The sequence below is a fragment of the Primulina tabacum genome, chromosome 1 (assembly GCF_025594145.1).
Source record: "Primulina tabacum isolate GXHZ01 chromosome 1, ASM2559414v2, whole genome shotgun sequence".
Lineage (NCBI taxonomy): Eukaryota > Viridiplantae > Streptophyta > Magnoliopsida > Lamiales > Gesneriaceae > Primulina > Primulina tabacum.
In genome coordinates, this window is record NC_134550.1 from 51,806,620 (window position 1) to 51,830,949 (window position 24,330).

Here is a 24,330-nt window from a genome sequence, read left to right on the forward strand (position 1 = left end):
GGTAGAACTGTGAGGACGAAGTTCGAAACTGAGGGCCCAAGATTTTATATTCATCATCTTTTAGATTATGATTTATCTATGTTCTCATCCAACATTTATCCAACATTTATAAAATTATTACTATTATTTAATATAGACGAGAAAAATTCAAATTTAACATATAATGAATAACATGCATAGCAAGAAAAATAAGTAATCCTTTATTGCTTGGCTTTGGCTATTTCTATGTAGGTTTCGGAGGCTGTCAATTCCAGCAGGAGAGACCACTGATCATCCACTTGTGAACCCATTTGGACCCGTTAGCCCGAATATTAAAGAAATGGAACTTGACCCGATTCTGGTCATGGTTGGCGGATCCGACCTACTCAAAGACAGAGCCCAAGACTATGCAGATAAACTGAACAAATGGAGAAAAAGGATTGAATATGAGGAGTTTGAAGGGCAACAGCATGGCTTCTTCACTCTTGATCCAGATTCTCTACCTTCCAAACAATTAATGCTGCGAATCAAGAAAATTATTATGGAATACTCTTCTGCCTACATCCCAGTTTTCGTTTGATTATGATGTCTTTCTAATATCTTGTTCTATCGTACAAAATCATATTTTGCCAATTAACCATGCTTTTCAAGTAAATATGCTGGTCTTGGAGTTTTCAATTTTTTTATTTTTTATACAAGTATACAAAAAATTATGACAAATATATGCCATTGCTTTGGATTAAAAAACACAAACCAATATCAATCTTATCAACTCCCACTCTACTTTTTCTTTGTTAAAAAATAAGTTATAATTCTGGTTATTAGGAGAAGGGATACTCTCCCAAAATGCTTAGGGCACCCACAATGGGTGTTACTCTCCAACATGGGAGAAGGTGTGGGGCGTTCAATTGTGTCAGTTTTTTTTTAAGACGGTTTTTCACAAACCGTTGCTGAACGCGGGCCCCACACACGTGATGAAGTTTCCTTATTTAATGTATTGGTTTAAATTTCAAATTTGTATTTTAAAAAAAAAAATTCGGAAATTAAAATAAATTAAAAAAATGTTAAATTAAAAACTAACGGTTGTTTTTATTTATAAAATTAAAAAATTGTTTTAACAGCTAGTTAACGGCTAGTTTAATAAAAAATAATATATTCATCTATAAATATTCACACACTACACAAATTATTTCAAACATCAAAACATATTATTTTTTACTCCAAAAATCTTTTCTCTTCTTGGATAATATGTTTGCAAAGTTTACTGAATATACAAGCATGAAAAAAGTTGAAGTTGAAATGAAACAAAAACAAATCGAAGTAGAGGAGATGAAAGCAAAAGCTGCTATGGCCAAAGTTCAACTGAAGGAATATGCAATCCTTCGAAGGATACTTCGCAAATGACATATGAGCAACTTATCATCTACGAACGTCTATGTCAAGAGATTAGGGGGAGATGAAATATTTAATTTTAAGTTATTGTAATATTTTATTATTGTAATTTTCATTTATAATAATTTTCGATCATTGTAATTTTCATTTTCGTTAACGTAACTCTCCGATCAATTATTATTTTGCTTCTTCTCTTAAGTTTAATTTATTTTCTTTTATTTTAAATAAATGACACTCATAAAATTAAATTATTTTACGTACTAAATATATAAAAATATATTATTATAATATAAAATAATAATAATTCAAATTTCAAAAATTTGAAATTGAATATATTTAATTTAAAATAAGAATAAGATGAATAGTAAGCAGGTGCTCTTATGGATATATACTTAGTTATTGATTCCATCATATAAATAAAGCGATGGTGCAAGATATCATTAATATTTAATACAATTAATTTATTGATACACGATTTATAATATATTGTCTTTGTCTTAAGGAATAATTTAGTTTTTTTAAAATATGAAAGCCATCAAGATCTAAAGTCAAAACGGCAACAGCAAAATTTATTTAGTATGTGTAGTTTATTTCCGCCATAAAAAAGTGAAAAAGGAGCCAAAAAAGACGAGGAAAAAGGGGAAAGGAGAGAAATAATTCTCCATAAACCTACAAAAAAGGGAAGTCCACTGTACTATTTCCGGCTCTTAACCCAATTTCTTGCATCAAAATGTAATCTTGTCTCCTGCCCTTTTCTCCTATCTTTTGACTCTACGTGTAATCGAATCAGTTCTTTAATTACTTTGATCTGTTGCTGGATTTATCATCTTTCTTGATTGTATTTGGATTGAAGAGTCTTTTTGAGGTAATTTTTTGTTATGTTTTCCGATTATGAATTTTAATGGGCTGTAGACTAAATTTTATGTTTTTTTTCCTGTTTTTGTAGGTAATTAATATACTCTCTTATGTGTGCTGTGTACGCAATCCAATCGTTTCTGGGTATTTTTTTTTCAAATGGAAAAGAATTGTATTATGGGGTCTTATTTGTGTTTTGGGATGCTTAAACTTTGCATGTGGACTCTTGGAACGGGAATTTGTGGAATTTTATTCGATTTTGATGGGGAAATTTTTTAGTCACTTAGAAGGTTAATTCCTTGCTAGGGGGCGCTGCAGTTTTCTTGTAATAGTTTATGTTTCTTGCCTCGTGTTGAATCTGAATTATAATATATTTTGCTGTTTTTAAGGTATAGTTCTCTGTGTATATGATGTATCACTTCGTTTGGTTTTCGAACTTTTATACTGTTTTATGGTTGTGATTTTTTTATATAGCAAGCCCATGAGGTGTTGGAGTATGACCTTTGTAAGTTTTATATCCGTGGCTTCAGCTTAGTTACGGTCATATTGGACCTCACCATTTTCTTTTTTCTGTGCTCTTAGCTCTGACTTATTCAAATGAGGCTTCATGCTGTTAAGATTTTATAGTTTTTTTTTTGTTTGCAATAGAGCCGTGTCTTGAATTTATTAACAGATTCTAATTAAAACTTTTATGAAAGGAAGAAGGAAAAGGAAGTAAATAGTTTAATTTAAGGTGATTGAATGATAAGTAAAGTTGTATTATTGAATTTTATTCTCTCTGTTAAAAAAAATTCACTCTACATCACGCATTATTTCTATCTTTAGAAACTATATCAATTTGGTAAAGTTTTAATTTTGTTGAATTATCAGCTCGGTATATCGTGCAAGGATAATATTGTGCATGTTGCTACACAATTTATAGTAGTGCTTGATCTCTGTATATTGTATTAAAGATTTCCATATCTCTGGCAGATGGAAGAGGGAAGGAGAATCATTTGACATCAGCTGCAGCTTTTGTGGAGGGTGGGGTTCAAGAAGCATCTGATGATTCATGCAGCATATGCCTTGAAGATTTTTGTGATAGCGATCCTTCAACAGTATGTATGAGGCTTATAACTCCAGGCATTGTCGATTGGTATTGGCCTGTTGTCAAATTCTGAAATAATTTTTTTTATATTTTTTTTGGCAGGTGACAAGTTGCAAACGTGAGTTTCATCTTCATTGCATTCTTGAATGGTACAAAAATCAACTTGCGATTCACACAACTTTTCCCTGACATTGTATTGTGATTTTTCATGACTGCGAAAACTATATGCAGTATTCCATTTTCTACCAAGTAGTCCCATATTGACATTACATTCATGTATGGTCCTGCTACATGCAATCAATTGAATTCGGTGACAAAATACCATTATTGAAGTGCATTGATAATATGACCTTCTATTACTGAGGGATCCACCTGGAAAAATTAGAAGAGGATGATAGTCTAGCTATGTTGTGCCTTCCGCCACACACACAGGACTTTGTGTTGTATTTACTCTTTCTTTACTAAAATAAACATCCAATATCAAGAATTATTTAATGTTTGTTGCATGGTCCACTACCATTCGAATTATTCCGGGCCATCTCTTATCAAGCTGTACCAAAAGATGGATGTTAGACATTGTCGATCATTTGCATATAAATATATCTGTAGGTGCCAGAGAAGATCCGAGTGCCCAATATGCTTGCAACCTATCAGCTTTAAGGATCCCACCAGGTATATGGATTTCCCTTTGCAATTCTGTATCTTTCCAGAAAGTTTATTTTGTGAGGTGGACTTGTACGCTTATTTGTTAGCCAGGAATTGCTTGATGCTGTGGAGCATGAGAGGAAATTGCGAACAAACCGACCTAGAAATACCTCTATATTTCATCACCCAACCCTGGGAGACTTTGAGTTGCAACATGTTTGTTCACTTTTCAATCTACTCATATTTTTACTATTCTAATTAGTGCCTTCAGTTCAAATATATATTTGGTCGTGTTAACATAAAATTTTCTTGAACATCTGGTGCAGTTGCCAATTAGTGGGAGTGATTCTGAACTTGAAGAGCGGATTATTCAACACTTAGCCACTTCTTCTGCTACGGGCAGGGCTCGTCAGCTTGCTAGGATTGAAGGCCGGAGGAGTAGGTCATATGCTCAAGGTCATCCACATTTTTTGGTGTTTTCCACTCATCTTAATGGACCTTCTGCCACGTCGGTTACTTCTTCTGCCAATGAGAGAGATGGTTCCAGTACTCCCTCTGTAGTAAGGATAGCTGCCTCAAATTCTTCGTTACTCACTATTGGAGAAAATTCTACGTCCCTTACTCCACTTCCATCATCTGCCCAAGGATCAATTGTTGTTGCACATCAACATGGAATGTCCTCTACCAATCGGTATATTGTTCTTTTCCTTCATTGAAATGAGTCGTTAAACCTTTAAAGTGATCAAACTCTTGGTTGTTCCCAATAAGGTTATTTTGTCCTACAGGAGATCTCCTACCCAGACTTTCCCGAGTAGCCGAGAGAGAGTTGGATCATTAGATTTCCAGTCATTCTCGGAATCTCTGAAATCTCCTGTTAGTGCATGGTGAATGAAGTACGCGAAGAATCAAGCATTGTTCTTGATATTGTACCCCCTTAAATTCTATATATAAAAATTATGTTCCCTTTTGTACTCCAGCTTAGCTGAAAGTATAAAAATATTAAAATACAAGCAACAAGAAAGCAGTGGACTGAACTTTATGGATGTGTCCTATCTATGTCCGTCGTCCAACTTTAATAGGGAGCGTTACTTGGAATGGCTTTATAAATTTTTATAACAAGCCTTCTTTCTATCCGTCTCCAGGTACAAAGAATCATTAACTAGGAGCACACAAGGATGGAAGGAGAAATTGTTCACTTGCAGCAGTTCAACCTCTTGTCACAGCGCTGAAGTTCTTAGGGAGGTTGACGACGGTATTGTTCCTGCATGTCGACTCATGGATCATCTTGAAATACGAGACGAAGATAGAACCAATGTAGCTAGTATATCAAGTGGTACAGTGGATAGCTTGAGTGCAAATCCTACTGAAGAGCAGATTATAGAGACGAGTGCTAACCTTTCTGTGAATGATAACAGCACTCAAGCTCCTTGTGTAGCTAGTTCTGCTTCAAGCTAAATTATGATTCCAACAATGCTCAAATTCACAGTACTCCTTTTGCCAGTAAGCTTCATCAGATAGCTTCATAGGTTTAGCAACCATGCATGATGATTGCCTTGCAACCGTGCCTTCATCGATAGGTATTTTTCTGGTCAGTGTTTGATCTTGTGGTAATTTTTGGGCTCATCAGGTGAACTATGTTGTCTACTATGTCATCACTATTATACTAGAAGTTGTGCGGTTTGGAACAATAAAATGAACTGTTATCCGCACAGTAAAAATGAGAGAAAGTAAGAATATGATTTAATGATAATTCCCTATTTATTGTATTCTTCCAATATTTTAGTCCCTCGTTTTTCAAGCGTCCTGACTCCTGAGTTGATATTTCATTTTACATAAATTTTCTATTTTAGTTTCATGTTAACTATACGATTAAAAAGACAAGAATAATTATTTAACTCATAATAATATCATTTCAATGGGTAAAAAGCATTCATCTTTCTCCAAATATATATTTCTTGATGAATTTTAAATCAAGCAAATAAGGTCTTGACACCCATTAGTTCCCAGACCCTATCTGTAATCAACCAAACTTTCAATTTTTGTCTTTGCCTCAAGTTTCTGTTTATATCGATTCAATTTTTCTATTTTTCAACTCTTCACAGTTACTTCCGTAGGTTTTTTTTTTCTTTTTTAAAAAAAACATTCATGCTTATATTGGTGGAAATAATTGTATATTTAATCCAGTAATTTGCATTTTTTTTAAATTTTTGGTAATGTTAACAATGCTACATTTTTATCTTTGTAACTTGCATTTTTTTTCCATTTTTGTTCCCGTTATGTTTTTTTTTTTTTTTTTTCATTTTGCTCTTTTTTTTTTTTACCAGAGTCCATCGTATTCATATATCAATAAAGGAGCGAAAAGTGAAAGACCAAAAAAAATGTACAAGTTTTAAGACTAAAAATGAAAATTCACAGTAAAATGATCAAAAATGAAAAAAAAAATATGCAAATTCATCGTTAACATGACATGACCAAAGGTGAAAATGTGTAAATTATGGGACAAAAATATAGTTTTCTCAATATTGTATCTAATTGGATATATTAAATTACTTATGTGTGTACGTGTTTTATTTAGTTAAAAATTAAGCCTAAATTGGGAAAAATTAAATAAAATGAAAGGTTAAGTCTGGAGAACTGAAAGACGAGGATTGAATTGGGAAAGCATGATAAAACCAAGGGCTACATAGAGAATTAACCCTTGAAATTCCATCAATTTTAACACTCAAATTAAAGGAAATATCGAATCCGGAAAAAACAAAAAAATGGAGGACTGATTAGAGACAATTCAAAAGTGGAGGTTGCATCTGTAATATGAATAAAATGAGGGACTGACACGGAATTAAGGACCTAAAAAAGCAATTGTCTACCAAAAATTATCGAAATATTAAAAATTAATTTATAGATATTATATTTTGTATTTGAGCCGAGATTTGGTTGAGTTGGTGTTCGAGATTGGTTTTTTTTTTTTTTTTGAAAAAAAATCTCAGCACGATAAATTATTAAAACAATTTAATTATTGTTTACTTTTGAAAAGAAATATGAATCAAATGTTTTTTTGTCTGTGATTTATTATATTTGTTTATATATAATATTTGCAATATTTAATTTTTAAATTTGATACAAACGAAATTTATTTGAGTAAAGTGTAACACGATTTTAAATATCAAATAGAGTAGAGAATTTCGTCTCGTTTTGTCGAACCTCCAAAAAGATTATTTATCAAAATTCATTTGATTGATAGACAAGATATCAAAGTGCCCTTTCTTTTGATCCATAAATTAATGGTAATTTATCAATTTGGTATATGAATAGTTAGAAATTGTTAATCGGTGCTGTAAACTATAAAATAGACTAAAAAAACTTCATCTGGCTTTGTTTTATTTTATTTAAAAAAACATACATTTTTTATATGTGTTGTTACTTAAGATAATTTGTTGTTCAAATAAATACCAAAAAAAAAAAAAACACTTTATGGTGCAAAATTTATGAATGAGAAATGTCTCTAGAATATTTTAAATTTATCTATTGGGAGATATTATTTATTATATATACTACATGATCTAGGTTTTCAATTAAATTAAGGAATTTAACGTCGAGATAATATTTTTAAATTTGCTAAGGATAATTAAGAATATAGAGATGAGAGAATGAATACGAATACTTTGTTCATATGACCGAAGACTTCCATTTATAGAATATATTCACAGAGTTTGAATAATAAATAAATGATATCTTAATTAAAAATCTTATCACAATAATAATCTAAAACTTAATTATCTATAATACTCTCTTTAGACTATTAACGACTCAACAAATTATTTCCGAGATATGTGAAGAATCGAATGATGTCTTGTTAAAACAGATGTCAGTAAAAAAACCTATTAGAAAAAAAACCTGAACAAAAGAAAAAAATACAACAATAGATGCTCCCATGATCTCAATCATCTAAAATCCGTTAACTAATGCATCACTACTTGTGTACTAGTTTCTTGAATGTTGAAGTTTGTAATGTCTTGTTGAATAAATCAACTATAATGTCACTAGAAAATTTGATGGACATCAACATCATCATTTTCTTGAAGCTCGTGTGTATCGAAGAACATTGGTGGAATATGCTTTGTTCTATTCATTTGTTATAACTTTTTTTAACTGTGCAATGCGAGCAAGATTGTAATGGGAAAGCTTTCCGGAGCTTCAACTATAGCTTGTACATCATCTCCAACTAATAAAAAAAGAAACATGAAAATTGAATAACAGAAAGTCAGTATCACCGAGCATGAATAAAGGGGAATATACATCATGGAAAGATAATGTATTTAACAAAATTAGGGCAGGTAAATCCTCATTTTACTACTAAATTTTGAAGATGTAACATTTATATCGAGTGAAAAATACAAAGAAAATTATTGGACCGAATGTTTTTTTGCTTTTCCGATTTAAGAAAGCATTAATTTATGATAATGTAAACTAAGATTAAAACATCTTAATCATACATATTCGAATATAAATTATTCTTTGTCTTATTCTCCTATATGTTATTATATATATGGTATTTATCCATCAATTTCTATTTTTTTCCCCTCAAATTTTTCTTCAAGCTTAATTTCGGTTCGTTAATTGATATGCATTTTCACAAAACTAAGATATAAAGTATCTTGCAATGATTAATTAGTTAATTGTATAAAACTCAAAATATGACAAATATGATTAATTAAACTATTAGTATTATTAATTTCTTAATGTAAAAAAACATTCCAAAGAGTAAATTTATGTCGTCCGCTGCACAAATTGCAGAGTGGCCACAAAAAAACAAACGATTCCTACCCACTCAATCTCTCAACATCCATACTACCTATGCCCCGCCACCCCCCAAATCACCATTCACACTCTTTCTTCATCCGTTTTTTTTTTTTGGTATTTAATTAGGAAAAAAAATTGTGTGAGACGGTTTCACGGGTCGTATTTTGTGAGACGGATCTCTTATTTGGGTCGTAGCGACTTACTCTAGGTACTAACCATGATAGTTCAAACATTAGATAAATATAACATCAAATTTTACAACTTCAAGTTTATATCGAATTTGAGGTCGAATAATTCTTCGACATCGTTAATCCAAGTTAATTTAAAGAAAAATTCCTCCAATATAAAAAAAGTTGAGTGATTACTTCACAACAGATCGATCGATTAATCTTTGTGTTATTTTATGTATCATTAATCCAACATATATATATATATGTATGTATGTATGTATGTATATATGTAACCAAAAAAGAAAATAATACTAAAATTGGTGGAAATATATATGTATATGTATACAGTGATTAATGTGAGAGACTATGTTTCGTCATGTCATTTCCGGAATACCGACCAGTCATGATCTCATTAAATAGGGACCAAATTTCCCAGTCATTTCTTTCTTTCTAAATTAATAACTATACCATGCAAATTTACGTGTACTCTTGTTAAAATTATATCTATATATTGATCTCTTCTTCATTAATTTAGCTTCTTTCTCTCATTTCTTTACTTTTTTCTCCACTCCCTAGTTAATTTCTAGCTTGTCTTGCTTAAACCAGAAGCGGATGAACTCTAAATATTCCGCAGTTCTTGATCTGCTTTAGCTTTGTTTAATTTAATTTTTTGTGCAGTTCAGCTGTATGATTCTATAGGAAAGTTCTTAGATCTTCTTTTCCTTACTTTTGCGTGTATATATATATACTGGAATTATAACTGAAGTACTGATCACTGGCGATTCATGGAACCGGCTAAAATGTCAGCGGAAAATTCCTCCGACCGTGTTTGTTACGTTCACTGCAACTTCTGCAACACCATTCTAGTGGTAAATACTAAGATTTTTTCAATCTTTCAACCCTTGGCGAGCTTTTGAGCGTGTCATAATATATTCTTGAATTAATTAATTTATCTTATAGATTATGATATGTGACGATTTTTCTTCGGTTAGGTTTGAATTTCTACAGGATTAATTTAACATGGCATTTTATGATAATTTCTTCTTCTTCTTTTTTACTGATGAATGTTTCTGTCATAAAGCTGGCTGCTGAATTACGAATATAGATATGATATATGAACGAAAAGTGATCCAAAATTTTCATTTGGACTTATATGTTACAAGATTCTTGAACAATGATTTATATATCTGTCGTACTTTGATATTCTGCGTGATTTTTACATATGATGGAATTTGATTTCTCATTTTATTTTTTCTTCGAGTGGTCTTCTGATCAGATGCTTCTGTGTTTCACTCAGAACCCTAATGAGAGATCTACAAAAACAGCAAGAATCTTCGTACCTTTTCAACAAATAAAAACCCTATTTTCCATTTTGATACATGGAGCTTATGGTTAATAAGCTGTATTTTGCTTCTTTTTTTTTTTTTTGGGGTTCTTAATTTTTCTAACTTCGGCATCCTCAGAGTTCCCCGCATCTTTCTTTCCAAGATTAATTAGTGATCCAGATTTATAAGTTCCATGGCAATGATAATATAACTTCGAAGGTAGTTTTAATTAATCTAATCAGATTAATCAATTATTTCTGTTATTTAAATTACTATCAGTTGTCTTTTCTCCTGTAAGTTTTCTTTCCTTCTTCGTACGGGTGCAGTTGCAGCGCCATTAATGAGTCGTAACTTTGATGCCGACAGACACGCCAACGTGTGCTACTGTGTCGAAATTGGGTGCTTCTGTTCTCGCCAATTCAATCCACTTTTTTCCTGATTTTTTCAACTGTTCTTGTTCATTTCATGATGTGGGATCTGAGATTCTCCGTTGCTTGGTTCTTTCTTTAGCCAAGAACTTGCTGCAGAGACCTGCCAAAACTAAATCATTAACAGCAAAATTTTCTTTTTTAAAAAAAGCCGTGAGCCCTTTAATTTCTTTTCTGTATCGGCAGCTTAATTAAAGGAAGATTATGATTCCATATGATCTCTCTCGTTCCAGTCACGTCGTTTTCCTCTCTCTCACACATGACCTCACTCAGTGAAGGTGTCAGAGCACCAGAAATTAAAGTCAGAAGCACTGATTGAAAAAAAAAGAAAGAAGCGCAAGTCCCTTTGGGTGTTTCAACTAATCAATCACCCATGTGAAAGCCTTTGTGGTGTCTTTCAATTAATTATCTCCATTAATTATCCAAGAATTGGCCTCAGTCTTCCGTACATTCTGAAAGCTACACATGTGTTTCCCGATTTAACTCCTTGGTAATTCCATCCGTCTGCAAGATCAAGCGCGACCAATTTTCACCCATTTTAGTACCTTTTTTCATCAGAATAATTAATTGGCTAGCAAGGATAGATCTTGAATTTTTTTCCCTTTTGTTTGCTGAGCGTAGCATGCATGCCGTTTCTTGCCGTAACTCCACTCAAAAACTGTTTCTCGTCTTGCTTAATTCTCGTATAGTATTTCATGTGCATCAATTGAGGTCATGATGTATTAGCAATATATGAAGATTTTACACGTTCTTTTATCTTCTTCTGCAACTGATCAAACCAAGAGGCGAAGGGTTTATTTACTGTTTAGGTTTTGCTTTTGTTTTTTCAAGGAAAAGTTTCCATCTTGGAAATAATCTACACAAGAACATTAAATATATGAAAATGTACTTATATATAGACGTGGTGGTGGGCAGGTTAATGTTCCATGCAGCAGCTTGTTCAACATTGTAACAGTGAGATGCGGGCACTGCGCAAATATGCTGTCAGTTAATGTGGGAGCATTGCTTCAGTCTTTTCACCTTCAAGATTTCCAGGTTTTCTTCCCCTGGAATCACGGATCACAATTAATATATGGCCAAATTAAAATGCACAAGTTTCCATGTTGATCTAATGTGTGTGTGTAAATATAATATAATACAAACATGCCTGATTTTCACTTCTACAAGTAATTTAATTTGTTTATTCATGATGAAGATACAGAAACAACATTCCAGCCATATTCCTGGTGGTGTTAAGGACAATATCGGATCATCTTCCAGGAGCAACATGTTTGCTACATTCCAGGATGAACATGTACAACCTAAGACACCTCCAATCCGACGTAAGCTCGTTCATTTTTCAGTCTATTTATCCTTTTCACACTATTAAATCTGAAATTTATGTAAAATCTTCAGTTTTTTTTCCTGAAAAGTTAATTTGATGGGAGGAATGATTGTCTTGACTCTTAAATACGTACATTGGATATATGTTATGCTGTTTTAAAGTGCATTAATATAATGCTTTTATTAATTACAAAATATCAACATATTTGCCATATTAATCAAGTTAGAAAATATTACCCTTTTGTTTTCATCATTTCAGGAGAGAAAGATGTGTTCTTTGAATATGCATTAAGGAATGAAATTTATGGCTAGGTTTTTTCGGAGCAAATATAATTTACTGTAGTTGCTAAATCGTGAAAATTTTAGAGCATTGATTGAACATCTAAAGGGAAAATAACAATTTTGGTCATGCATATTTGTTTATTTGCGATTTTAATTATATATATATATATGATCAAATTTTAGTTTTAATATATTATCTTTGTTTTTTATGCAATTTTAGTCATTTCTCATGCGCTTATATAAGCACTAATGATCTATTATGACATATAATAATAGCAATAATACGAAGAAAACTACTGAAATTGTCGAAAATTGAAATAATAAATGACTAAAAATAAAATTTATCAATCGATTTAAATTAAATAGGGAAAAAAGACTTTTGATTTTTCAATTTTATGCTGTAAATGTACCATTTTGAACAAGTGTTATTAATTTCGTTTTTTCAAAATTTGTTCTAAAAAATATATATATATCGGTACACTTTTGTTCCTAGAAAATTAAAAAGAGAAAATGATCAATCAAACAAGCTAGTGTTTCACTTTTTCTGTTGTCAGATTTCTAACTAAAAATTAATTTGTACAGCTCCTGAGAAAAGACAACGCGTCCCGTCTGCATACAACAGGTTCATAAAGTGAGTAATACTCAGCACTCTCACATATACTTATTAATTTCAAAATCAAATGCTTCAACGATAACAGAAATCCCATTATTTACGTACATTCCTAAATTAATAACAATTCCAGGGAGGAGATTCAGAGGATTAAAGCTAGCAATCCTGAAATTAGCCACAGAGAAGCTTTTAGTACAGCCGCAAAAAATGTAAGTAATCCTTCTTCAAATATATATACTCCTCCATCATCCATTCGTCCGCGTATATTTAGAAAGTTTACAGACATAATAAAGTTATTCGAACAATAAATTTCTTGTAGAAAATTTTCATCTTATCTTTGTTCAATGACATAAAGAATAAATATGAAAAAATTGCACTATATATTTGAGATATATGAAAAAAAGAAAGACGAATATATATATATATATATATATATATATATATATATATATAGAAAGGTGAGAGGGGGAGGTGATTTATTTTCACATGAAGTTACTACTTTGTGAATGAAGTATGAACAATTAATGTGTGAAGTACAATTTTGTTAATGCATGAAGCAGTGGGCACATTTCCCTCACATTCATTTTGGACTGAAGCTGGATGCCAACAACAAACAACCAACTGATTGAACTGGAGAAGATCAGAGTATTAGCTCCTCAATAATCTTTTGGATTTTGCTACTTAATTTTACATATGCAAATTAAATAAATTAAAGGTGATCCATTTGTACTTTGCCAGTTCCAAAATATTTATTATTTAATGTAAAAATGTTTGTTGTTCTTTCTTTGGTCGCACATATATTAATATTTATTACTAACTAAATAATAACATGAGAGTGAAATATTTTATATGTGAATGTATGTATATGTATAGTGTCGTGTCGGGGTGATAGGAACAATTCATTCACTCATACGTCACATTCAGCGATATGTGAAATTCAGACCCAAGATCACGAGTTTGTCGATGCATTATTTAATATAATAAATGGAGACCACTTCTAATAAAAAAATAAAATTAAAATTAGTGTCAAAATTTTAGAATAAATTAATTTGGACATGCAATATAAATGTTTCATGCACACAATGAGTCCGTGAATTTGATTGCAAATCATTATAAGGGAAAGCTCAAATTTTTACCATTAACAAAAGAATACATCAATTTTTTATTTTATTTTTAAAGATCGACATGGTTAACACTCGTGGAGTTTGATGTTACGGTGTTACATCACATAGTTTGAAGCTTTCATAAAATTATATAAGTTTAACGTTTTATCCATACATAGATGATTTGTAACTCATTTAATATTAAAGCAAAAACTTGTGTGAGACGGTCTCACGGGTCGTATTTTGTGAGGCGGATCTCTTATATGGGTTATCCATGAAAAAGTATTACTTTTTATATTAAGAGTATTATTTTTTATTGTGAATGTCGGTAGAGTTGACCCGTCTCACAGATAAAAATTCGTGAGACTGTCTCACAAGATACCTACTCTAATATTAAAATCCGATTCAATTAATTTATAACAAAATAATCTTCCTCCCTCAAGATAAAAAATATTTAAAAGGAGAAATATGTGTTAAATACTCAATCAAAGCAATAAGTTCATGTTCAATCACCATGTCATGACTGATATAAGAAAATTTTTTTCCACTCCCCAACTCATCACATATTTACTAATTTTCTCCTTTATTATACCTCACTTGATATTTAACTCTAGTTTGTTTTCCCTAGCACGACAAATTTCTTCCCTTTCTCTCAAATCCTAAATTCATGCCAAAGAAATCCACCACCTGCTGAGGAACAAACAGATGAAATCTTGAATCTTGTTGTTCAATCCCCGATTTTCAGAGAAACTAAACCCTTTTTTTCCCTAATCTTTCATAATCCTCCGGTAATAAAAGAGGGCTACAAATGAAAATATAAATAATGATAGATTCAACATTTCGCTTCAGAGATTGAGCGAGCGAGCGAGTGAGCAAAGAGAAATTATTTTGATCAGGACATTGATAAGGTACGTTTAAACATGTTTACAAGGGGTGGTTGTCGGTTTGAATAGAGATTTTTTGGACATTCCACGTTTACGTAGATCCAATTGGGTTGCGGGATCTGTTCCAAATTGGGGTGATATAATATCTTGTTGTGGTTTTGAATGTTTTATGCGATTTGTGCTCGATTGTCTTATTTTGTGTCGATTGTTTTGTTGATTTATGGTTGTTTACTCAATTTTTTTGTAATTTTTTTCGAATTGTGTTCAATGTATGTAGTGTCTTCATGACATCGTTAGATTGAAGTTGAAAAGAGTTCGTGTTTACAAGTGCAAGAGGACACAAAAAGATATATGAACTAGTTCACTAGACATCAATGCAAAAGCCAAGACCACTCTTTTTCATATCCAATAGGTTATGTTGGGATTTGAATTTTTTTCCCTAATTTAGATACCTTTGTTTGGGTTACATTATTATGAGAAGATAAAATTTGTGATGAGACAAAAAAATCAAGATTTTCAGCATCTCAGATAACATGTCAATTGCCAAAAAATCTACTGAATTTATTTGACAATGTATTCGTGAATTTTGGAATAATAGTTCATGGATTTTAACCAAATCTCCTACTGTACATGAACTCCGGACCGTCTCCCGATAGAAGAATTCCATCCAACGATGGCATGACTTAACAACAGCAAAAATAGACAAAATGAATCATTTGTATAGCAAAAAATAACTTGAAAATAATGTAAGAATTTATAAGCTCAAATCTCATATTCATAACAAAACTTTTTATCATTTGATGTGTTATTAAATATTATTTTCCATTGCAATTTTTCAACCACTAAGGTAACACATGTTTTTGTTTGATTCCTTGGAGAAATTGAATTGGATCATCAAATTTTCATTTCTGGGTAGGTATGAGTAGGGGTGAGAAAAAATATCGAATTTTCGGTATATCGAGATTACCGTACTGAAAAAATACAGAATTTTCGGTATACCAAAGATTTCGGTACGGTACGGTAACAATACTGAATTTTTCGTTACAATAACGGTATGCAATTTGAAAATTTCGGCATATACCGGAATACTGAAATAATATATAAAATTTTTAAAATTTATAATATTTTTTAAAAAAATAAATTTATAAAAGCTAAAAAATATAAGGTTTTTTCAGTATAAAATGGTATATACCGATACTATACCGAAATTTTTGGTACATGCCGATTATATCGAAATTATACGGTATACCGAAAAATTTCGGTACGGTATCGGTATGAATTTTCTTATACAGTAATTTTCGGTACGATATATGGTATATAATTTTCGGTACGGTACGGTACGGTATACGGGCCACCCCTAGCTATGAGCATAAAGATGAGCTCTATATGATTTTAATTTTTAATGGCTCTGTCTAATCGTGTTGTTTATTAATTTTGGAAGAAAATGCAAGGAAATTGCTCCACAAATTGTGACCTTGCAATATCTAGCCCTCCATCTCAATCCTAAATCCGATATGTACATTTGAGATGCATGAGTCCAATACCGATCGCCCATTCACAATCAATCCTCCTAATGTTCGATGTCAACCAGGCCGAAGAAGAACTCAAAGGATATCATCTCAAGTTGTACATGTGTCAAAGTGTGGCTGGTGTCATAAGCAAGGCCACAACCGACGTAGTTGCAAAGAACCCATAAACTAGCTTTTGCTTTATGTTTTGTTAAAATAGTTTTGAGCTATTTGACTTACAAGTAAAAATCTTATACTCACGGGAAAAAAAAATGATGGTAGAATGAATAATTTGTGATGGCACGTCTACAAAAAAATGTACTCGATCCAGTGGAAGTAATAGTGGCGCATCGTTTCCTTGATGTTCTTGTTATTTTATGTTATTTTGTTCAGTCTGTGAGTGATGTTCTTGTTATTTTTTTTAGGTTGTTAAGAAGATTAACGCAGCTACATACTGAGATTTTGGACATAATGTTATTTCTCCATTGATCCAAAGTGGGAAAACTACTTTTGCAGATATGTGTTTTGTGTTGCTGGAACTTTTGTGATATGAGTTTGTTGGTTGTGGTTGTATTTTGGAAGTAACCTATTTAATGCCAGAATTATACTGAAATTTTTGTGATTGTATGCTGGAATTAGCCTATTTTATGGAGGAAATTATTTTGTTGTTGATTTGTGTTTGGTATATTAAAATAATGGTAAAGAGTTGGGTTTTCCCAACTCTCTTTATTACTCATTAAACTGATTATATGAGTGTGCAGTTTTTTGCTAGTGCCCCTAATAATTTATGCTCAAAATTCTAATTTATGTGCCTAATAGAACACGGAAGATACTGAAATTGGTGTAGTTGTATGCTGAAATTAACCATTTCATGGCAGAAATTATTATGATATTGACTTGTGTTAGGTGGATTAAAATTATGGTAAGGAATTGGTTTCCCAAATCAGCTTGCTCATTAATTGAGATACGAGTTTTCATTTTTATGCTAGTGGTTTTCCTCAAAATATATGCTCAAATTCTAGCTTTATATTGAATACGAAATATACTGAAATTATTGTGGTTGCATGCCAGAATTAGCCTATTTTATTCCAAAAACTATTATGATATTGGCTTGTGTTAGATAAATTAAAATCATGGTAAGAAGATGGTCTCCCAACTCTTACTCATTGAATTGAGATGTGAATTAGCATTTATATGTTAATAGTTCCCTTAGAATATATGCTCAAATTCCAATTTATGTACACAATAGGATACAAAATATATTCAAGCGTTGTGGTTGTACGTTGGAATTATGAATACTTTATCTCCTACTTATTTACTAATTTTTTCAACGGCTATTTTGTAACGGCTAGTGCAATTAATTTAATATTAAATCAACATAAATATGAAGGTTTGATAAATTAGAACGTGGCAATTTGGTGGGTATTGTGTGGGAAATTGAAATGAGATTGCTGTGGGTGGATTAAGATGAACTCAAGAATTACACAACTTGTATTTTCGTCGATTTTTGGTGAATTCAACAAATCCCCAAAAGAATCATTGAAATTTTTATCTATTCCAAATAAAAATTTGGTTTATAGTATTTTTTCGGGTACAAAGTTTGGTGTAGGTAAAAGATTGAAACGAATGAAAATTAAGCAATAATTTATAGAGAATTTTTTTAAAAACTATATTTTTTCCTTAAATTTATCAAAAAACTTATTTCGAAATTATATATAAAACACTATATAAAAAATATATTAGCCACCAAAAAATCCGATACTAATCCAACGTTAATCGGCCAATTTGTGATCGTGGATAAGTTCTTGGTGGCAGGAGTTTTTTAGTGGCGATTCGCAAAAATGATTAAAATCAGGAAAAAAAGAAAACCGTTGAGTGGTTCAAATTATGAGATGGTGAATGATATTGTGTACGTAATATATTGATGATAATTTCATATGTATGAATAAAAAATTGAATCAAATATTGGATTAAACAATAATACGTATAATTAATTGATGTCTTATAATTTAGACCAAACAATATATTAATTTACTTTTTATGGCATTTTATTAGTCTGCACCCGTCAATATTCTCTGTGCATGCAACCGGCCGGTCCATGGCTACTTAGATTTTAATTTGTTCTTGCTGCTGCACTTAATTAATCGATAATATATCTTGGGCCCCTTTAATTTGATATAATTTTGCAGATTAAGATCAGAAATCGAAATTTATTTCCCTTGGAAATAAACACTAGAGAATCAAATAAACTTTGTATATATTCAAGGAATTAATAGCCACAAAAACTCTTATTACATCATTTCACGAGTTAATTTTGTGAGATATATTTCTTATCTGATCCGACCAATGAATCAAATCAACTCGTCTCACGGATATAGGTCTGATCGTTTCACATTAGACATATTCATTGATGCATATAATAGAATCCGACGTGGGGGTCGATATAGCCAGATCGATTAAACACATTAATTAGGGATGTCAATTCTGTACAGCCATGAATATTCCTACTAATCAATAGTTGGTGAAACGAATGGTTTTGATTTTGATCTTATCGTCTTGCCGTTCCATCGAGCATCTGTACAAGAACCCTGGCATAGCTTTATGCCTTTTACATGGTCCACGACTGTTGTTCCACAAATGCCTGCCCCTTTGCATTTTCAGATTTGGAAAGACAACACACGCATATGTACACCCTTTGCATCTGCAGATGTTGCACTCGATTCGGAAAGACAACACACACACACACGTATATACATGAGTAGATCTAATATTGCGAGACGGTTTCAAAAATCTTTATTCGTGAGACGAGTCAATTCAGTTCATATTTACAATAAAAAAAATTAATATTTTTAACATAAAAAGTAATATTTTTTCATGGGTAATTCAAATAAAATATTTGTCTCACAAAATCGACCTGTGAGACCTCTTACATACATTTTTGTGTGTATATATACACGCACATGTATATTCTATTAAAGTTGAGTATCACTAATTTGCAATCAATTTGGAGAAATTTTATTTAATTTTATATAAATACTCTTAAATCTCTATTTTCTTTTAAACACTCCTCAAACTCATCTCCAATAATTTTTCATCACGTATCAATTAAACCATCATATCTTTAATCAACAATCATCCCTTTTTTTGAATTTTAAAATATTTTATTTTGATCTAAATTGTTATAATTATTAGTATTTTAACTAAATGAGGTCATTGTATAATTTTGGGTTTCCCTAAGTTACCCTCCAACTTATCAAACTAAAAATGATTTTACTGAATTATCTTTTACTGGCAAATCTCTTTCCATCCTATCTATTATCATCTATCATTTCAATTTCAAAATTTGATAAATTTCATTTTAAATTTTTTTTAAGAAAAAACTTTCTATTTTTTTACTGATCACACACATCGTTTCTGCCACGACCTGCTAATATATATATAAAATATGGTTATATAACACACAATACACTAGAGAGAGAAAGAGAGTGTGTGTGTTAAAAGAGGTGTTGTATGAGTTAATAGAGTAGGTGAACACTTAACAAATAATCAAGAGTTTGATTATGATTACTGCCAACACTTTCTCGGGCAAGCTTATTACTCATGACTTATCCAGTATGGTTAACCTAATTAACATGGTTTGCAAGCTACTGCACTACTCCTGGAGTTTACCCAGTGTGTACCAAAAATAGAAACTGAGGTTCCAACGTCATTAAAAAGAAGTTTGATTTTATATTTCAGGTAGCTAATAATTTTCTTGAGGTTTCATAAAAATTCACAACAAATGCAATTTATGTATGTAAACATTGCACGTAGTGTACGATTGAGTTTTAGAGCAAGATTAGGAATATACACTGAATGGGATTCCTTCTTTGGCTGGCTCCAAATTACTAAGAACCAAAATGGCACATTAGCAGCCCACCCCAAAGTCTTAAACATAATTTTAAAAAAAATATGGAGGATTATCATATGTTTTCGCATATATTACCAAGAATGAGAAAACAAAATATGAAAATTTACAATTTTAGTCATTTTCTCGACATAACATCTATGAAGCATTGACATGGCGTCAAAATACTGCTGATCTGTGCAGTTTCAACACTTAAAAAAATAAAGAACTAAAATTATCAAAAATTAAAAGATATTCGACGAAAATTGAATTTCATATAGACAAACAAAATCACAAAGACACAAACTTGTAAACCAAATTTACAATTTTTCCCAAAATAAAATAAAATTCCCTTCAATTCATTGCCAAATTAAAATTTGACTCTGTAGCAAAAGTATTGTTTTATCTTTGCCTTGTCTTTAATATATATAGATTAATTTCATTAAAAAAATATAAATTAATTGTAAAAAAAAACGACAATCATTCCAATGAGTCTAATAATGGAAAATGAGAGTGACCAGAGAATCACCAAGGTGAGTGAGTGCTCCAACCCTTTCTCCAAAAAGCAAATTCCTATAAAGAAGCTATCTCACTTTCCCATTTCTTTATTTCTTCCTCCTTTCCTAAATTTCCACCAATTGTTTTCTCTTTTATTAAAAAAAAAATCAAATCAAATCAAATTTCGTCTTTCTAGTAATTCAAATTTTGGCAAATACTTTGGCTAAACAATTAAACTAATTAGTACAATTTAAAATATAGAATGCAATTACATCGATCGTTTCATTAGCTAGCCAATTCGTTTTTCAGAGAAGACATCGAATATATTAGTATAATATATATATTACATTATTTTAACCATCCCCCGTTACATACAATAAAATCGAAACGAGCAAAAATAAATTATAAGATCATTCCCATACACCAACCATCGTTGTCGGTCTCCTCGGCCCCAACCGCGACCGGCGCTGGTCCAGGTTCAAGGGAATGCTGACTTCAGGCATCCTATATAAAATTTAAAGGAGACGACTATGAGTGATCGTTTCGTGCATGAGAATGACAACGGGCAAAACAAAAGTTTCAAAAACTTAGAAGGAAAATATATAAATTAAGTATATAAATCTATCATTTAAATTAATAAATATTAATATATACATACATATAATTATTGTAAGACCCTGGGCCTGCCACTTATGGGCCCTGCAATCACAGTCTCTGGACCCGACCCAGCTTGCACTTACTCACAGGACTCACCACCCTGGCAGTGGTGTCTGCGCCTCCATGTACTTAGCCTGGAGGTCATGAGATGGAAACGTGGGGAGGCACGTACACCACTGCCAGGGGTGGTGAGTGCTGTGAGTAAGTGCAAGCTGGGCCGGGTCCAAATACTGTGATTGCAGGACCCATAAGTGGCAGGCCCAGTGCATTATAATAAAAGACGTCTTTTATTGTAATGACCCGACACCAATCCCCTGCGATCATTACTTATAGGTCTCCTCCAGTCCATTCGAACTCAAGACCTCTTGGACATATAGGTCTTGGCAAAGCAATCATGGTACCAATTGAACTATAATAAATATTAATATATACATACATATAATAAATACACATACATATGATACACACACACTAGGGTTTCTCCCAGTGAATAGTGTACAGAAACAAGTTGGAATGACAGACCAAGAAAAGTTTGTGGAGTTAAAGGTGGTGCGTAGTGGGCAGAACCATATGCTCTCAATTTTACAGCAGTTTAAATGTAATATAATTAATTTATACAAAAATATTATACTTTAATCTCACTATTTCTTATTTATATTTCCCACTAATGAATATAATATAAATAAGAACTGGTGAGTGTGTGTCTGTATATATATATATGATAAGTCATTTGACTTTCTACATCGCATTTTTTTTTAAAAAAATACTATACGTTGTAATTGAAATTTCTTGTGGTGATATATATATACGTACAGCTTGTTATCTGTTGATGAATGAGCATATATGCTTGATAGCAAACTTCGATCATTTGTTGTAATAAACCATCGAATATGCCGGAAAATTAGAGATAAAATTAATATTATATCATATTGTTTAAAAAGTTATAGTGTAACAAGCCATTTTCTTTTTGTGTCAAAATCAGAATTCACCAAATAAAATAAATGTGGTTAAAATTTTATGTATCAGGATTATATAGCCTTCATATCAGTATAGTTTCCATTACCAATATCACCATGCATCGTTCGTGATCAAATTTTTCGAAGTCATGGGGATGATGATGTTGGATCTCGATTTTCTCGTGCCCAAAACGCAGCGGAAGTTTTAAAATTTTTATTTTATTTTGACATTCAAAATATATTTGTTTTGGGCACTCGTATGGTTTACTTGATCAAACACTCATAAGGCGTCAGAATTTTATACCTTTGGTAAAATATTCACACGGCTCCAACTATTCCGGGGTTAGCGGATATAGCTCTTGATGAATTTCCTAGAACGTTCTTCAGAAACTCCTTTCTCTATGCTTCTAATCAGGTCCACGATTAGATGATTTGTTCATCTTCTAATTTGCAGTAGAAAAATTAGAAGAATTTTTACGTTGGAGATCAAACATCGAGAGACAGCTCAACCTTAAAATAACCTCAAGGTGGCCGAAATATTTTGAGAGAGAGGATGAAGTGATTCTATGATGGAGGCTAGGGTTTTCGAAAAATTGTGAATCAATAATTAATTAATCTTTTAAAGTATAATTAAGAACCTTAATAATATGTATGTTGGTCTTGTACTCTTACAAGTCCATTATACATATACCCATTACATTTAATTTAAATCTAATATAAATTCAATATTTGAATTTAATATTTAAATTAAAAATTCAACTCCTTGAATTTATCACCTCCAAAATTTAATATTTAATAAACTCAACTTTTGAGTTTAATAAATTAAATCCTCAAATTTTATAAATTCAACTCCTTGAATTTATTCTCTCCAAATTTCATAAATTCAACTTCTTGAAATTTACTATCTCATAAATTCAATTACTTGAATTTACTATATCATAATATAAATTCAACTCCTTGAATTTATTCTCTTAACGGGAACAAATGATCAAGTGCTTGTGTGACCCTCAATGCTTCAGGGATACAGCTAACCGTGAGTTCACAACTCTTTGTGATTCAGGACATAATTCTTTATTTGGGCTTACCCTAATTGCCCCATTCTATGTATCAACAATTGATCATGAGAATGTCAGAAATCATATTTCTGATTAAACCCATCGAATCATGGTAAGAGCGTCTAGTAGCATCGCCCCATGATTCCCTAGGTATCACTGATAGTGCCTAGAAGAACCAGTCGATTATGATTAACGTACAGTACGCTCCCTTCATCTCATATATCCCGATCGAATCTGCAACCATAGGTTCATCGAGGGTTGCATATTAATTCGATAATTATGTGATACATATAATATTGGCATCGCATGTATCATTGGAGAACTCCTTCTCCAATGTACATCTCATACTCTGGCCAGAGATTCCACGCACTATTATTTCATCGGATCACATTGGCTATCCACACCCGTAGGTGAGCGGTGAATGCCCAACTACAATGCACTGGCTCCTATATGTGTCGCAACTGTACCCAACCTCGTCACCTGATGACTCTCCTGGAGTCGGTAAACGAGTCAAAGCACAGCCCTAGCATATAGAGGCTCAATGCTGTCCCGGGTCATAAGGACTAATGGTGTACAATCATAACCACGGACTTATCCTCTCGATGAATGATAACCACTTGAAAAGTCCGAGGGAGGGTAATTGGGTATAATCATCATATGACTACCCATCTGGATGTTTGGATCTCTATGTCCTTACCAAGAAACGCAGTACACAACATCACAGATATTAGTCTCGAGCTCAAGCGGCCTTTATCATTATTTTAGGCGGCTGAATCGACTAGGAACGAATTTAGAATATGCAGTGTTTACAAATGAATTTCAATATCGAATTACGATTCATTTTCATTAAAACATAATCAAGGATTTTATCTATGCTGATTGCATGA

The 24,330-nt window shown here is 31.8% G+C and overlaps 2 protein-coding genes across 12 annotated transcripts; both read left to right on the forward strand.

The window, feature by feature from the left end:
- Positions 1 to 1,961: 1,961 nt before the first annotated feature.
- Positions 1,962 to 5,662, forward strand: LOC142547848 (E3 ubiquitin-protein ligase RHF2A-like). Of its 8 annotated transcripts, none has more exons than XR_012820764.1 (7): positions 1,970 to 2,236; positions 3,199 to 3,323; positions 3,416 to 3,462; positions 3,923 to 3,985; positions 4,070 to 4,174; positions 4,285 to 4,649; positions 4,744 to 4,888. XR_012820764.1 is itself a non-coding variant. In XM_075656317.1 (7 exons), exons 3-6 carry the CDS (start codon positions 3,819 to 3,821, stop codon positions 4,844 to 4,846), a joined length of 744 nt encoding a protein of 247 aa, XP_075512432.1. In that variant the 5' UTR covers positions 1,972 to 2,236; positions 3,199 to 3,323; positions 3,416 to 3,818; the 3' UTR covers positions 4,847 to 4,851; positions 5,101 to 5,662. The 8 variants fall into 8 exon arrangements, 2 of the variants coding, with proteins under 2 accessions (XP_075512432.1, XP_075512428.1); XM_075656317.1 differs by adding an exon at positions 5,101 to 5,662 and having other exon boundaries at positions 1,972 to 2,236; positions 3,416 to 3,985; positions 4,066 to 4,174; positions 4,744 to 4,851; XR_012820758.1 differs by having other exon boundaries at positions 1,964 to 2,236; positions 3,416 to 3,985.
- A 3,654-nt stretch (positions 5,663 to 9,316) lies between these two features.
- Positions 9,317 to 13,680, forward strand: LOC142547898 (putative axial regulator YABBY 2). 4 transcript variants are annotated; one of them, XM_075656321.1, is made up of 6 exons: positions 9,317 to 9,797; positions 11,597 to 11,716; positions 11,883 to 12,003; positions 12,869 to 12,917; positions 13,030 to 13,105; positions 13,454 to 13,680. In XM_075656321.1, exons 1-6 carry the CDS (start codon positions 9,714 to 9,716, stop codon positions 13,523 to 13,525), a joined length of 522 nt encoding a protein of 173 aa, XP_075512436.1. In that variant the 5' UTR covers positions 9,317 to 9,713; the 3' UTR covers positions 13,526 to 13,680. The 4 variants fall into 4 exon arrangements, with proteins under 4 accessions (XP_075512436.1, XP_075512433.1, XP_075512437.1 ...); XM_075656318.1 differs by having other exon boundaries at positions 9,319 to 9,797; positions 11,877 to 12,003; XM_075656322.1 differs by having other exon boundaries at positions 9,325 to 9,797; positions 13,457 to 13,680.
- Positions 13,681 to 24,330: the final 10,650 nt, after the last annotated feature.

Coding starts and splice junctions, on each gene's coding strand:
- LOC142547848 (XM_075656313.1), top strand. CDS start 3,819: ATGGTCCACTACCATTCGAATTATTCCGGGCCATCTCTTATCAAGCTG. Junction 4,175..4,284: donor GAGACTTTGAGTTGCAACAT/GTTTGTTCACTT, acceptor CATCTGGTGCAG/TTGCCAATTAGTGGGAGTGA. Junction 4,650..5,100: donor GGAATGTCCTCTACCAATCG/GTATATTGTTCT, acceptor ATCCGTCTCCAG/GTACAAAGAATCATTAACTA.
- LOC142547898 (XM_075656318.1), top strand. CDS start 9,714: ATGGAACCGGCTAAAATGTCAGCGGAAAATTCCTCCGACCGTGTTTGT. Junction 12,004..12,868: donor TAAGACACCTCCAATCCGAC/GTAAGCTCGTTC, acceptor TAATTTGTACAG/CTCCTGAGAAAAGACAACGC. Junction 12,918..13,029: donor GCATACAACAGGTTCATAAA/GTGAGTAATACT, acceptor TAACAATTCCAG/GGAGGAGATTCAGAGGATTA.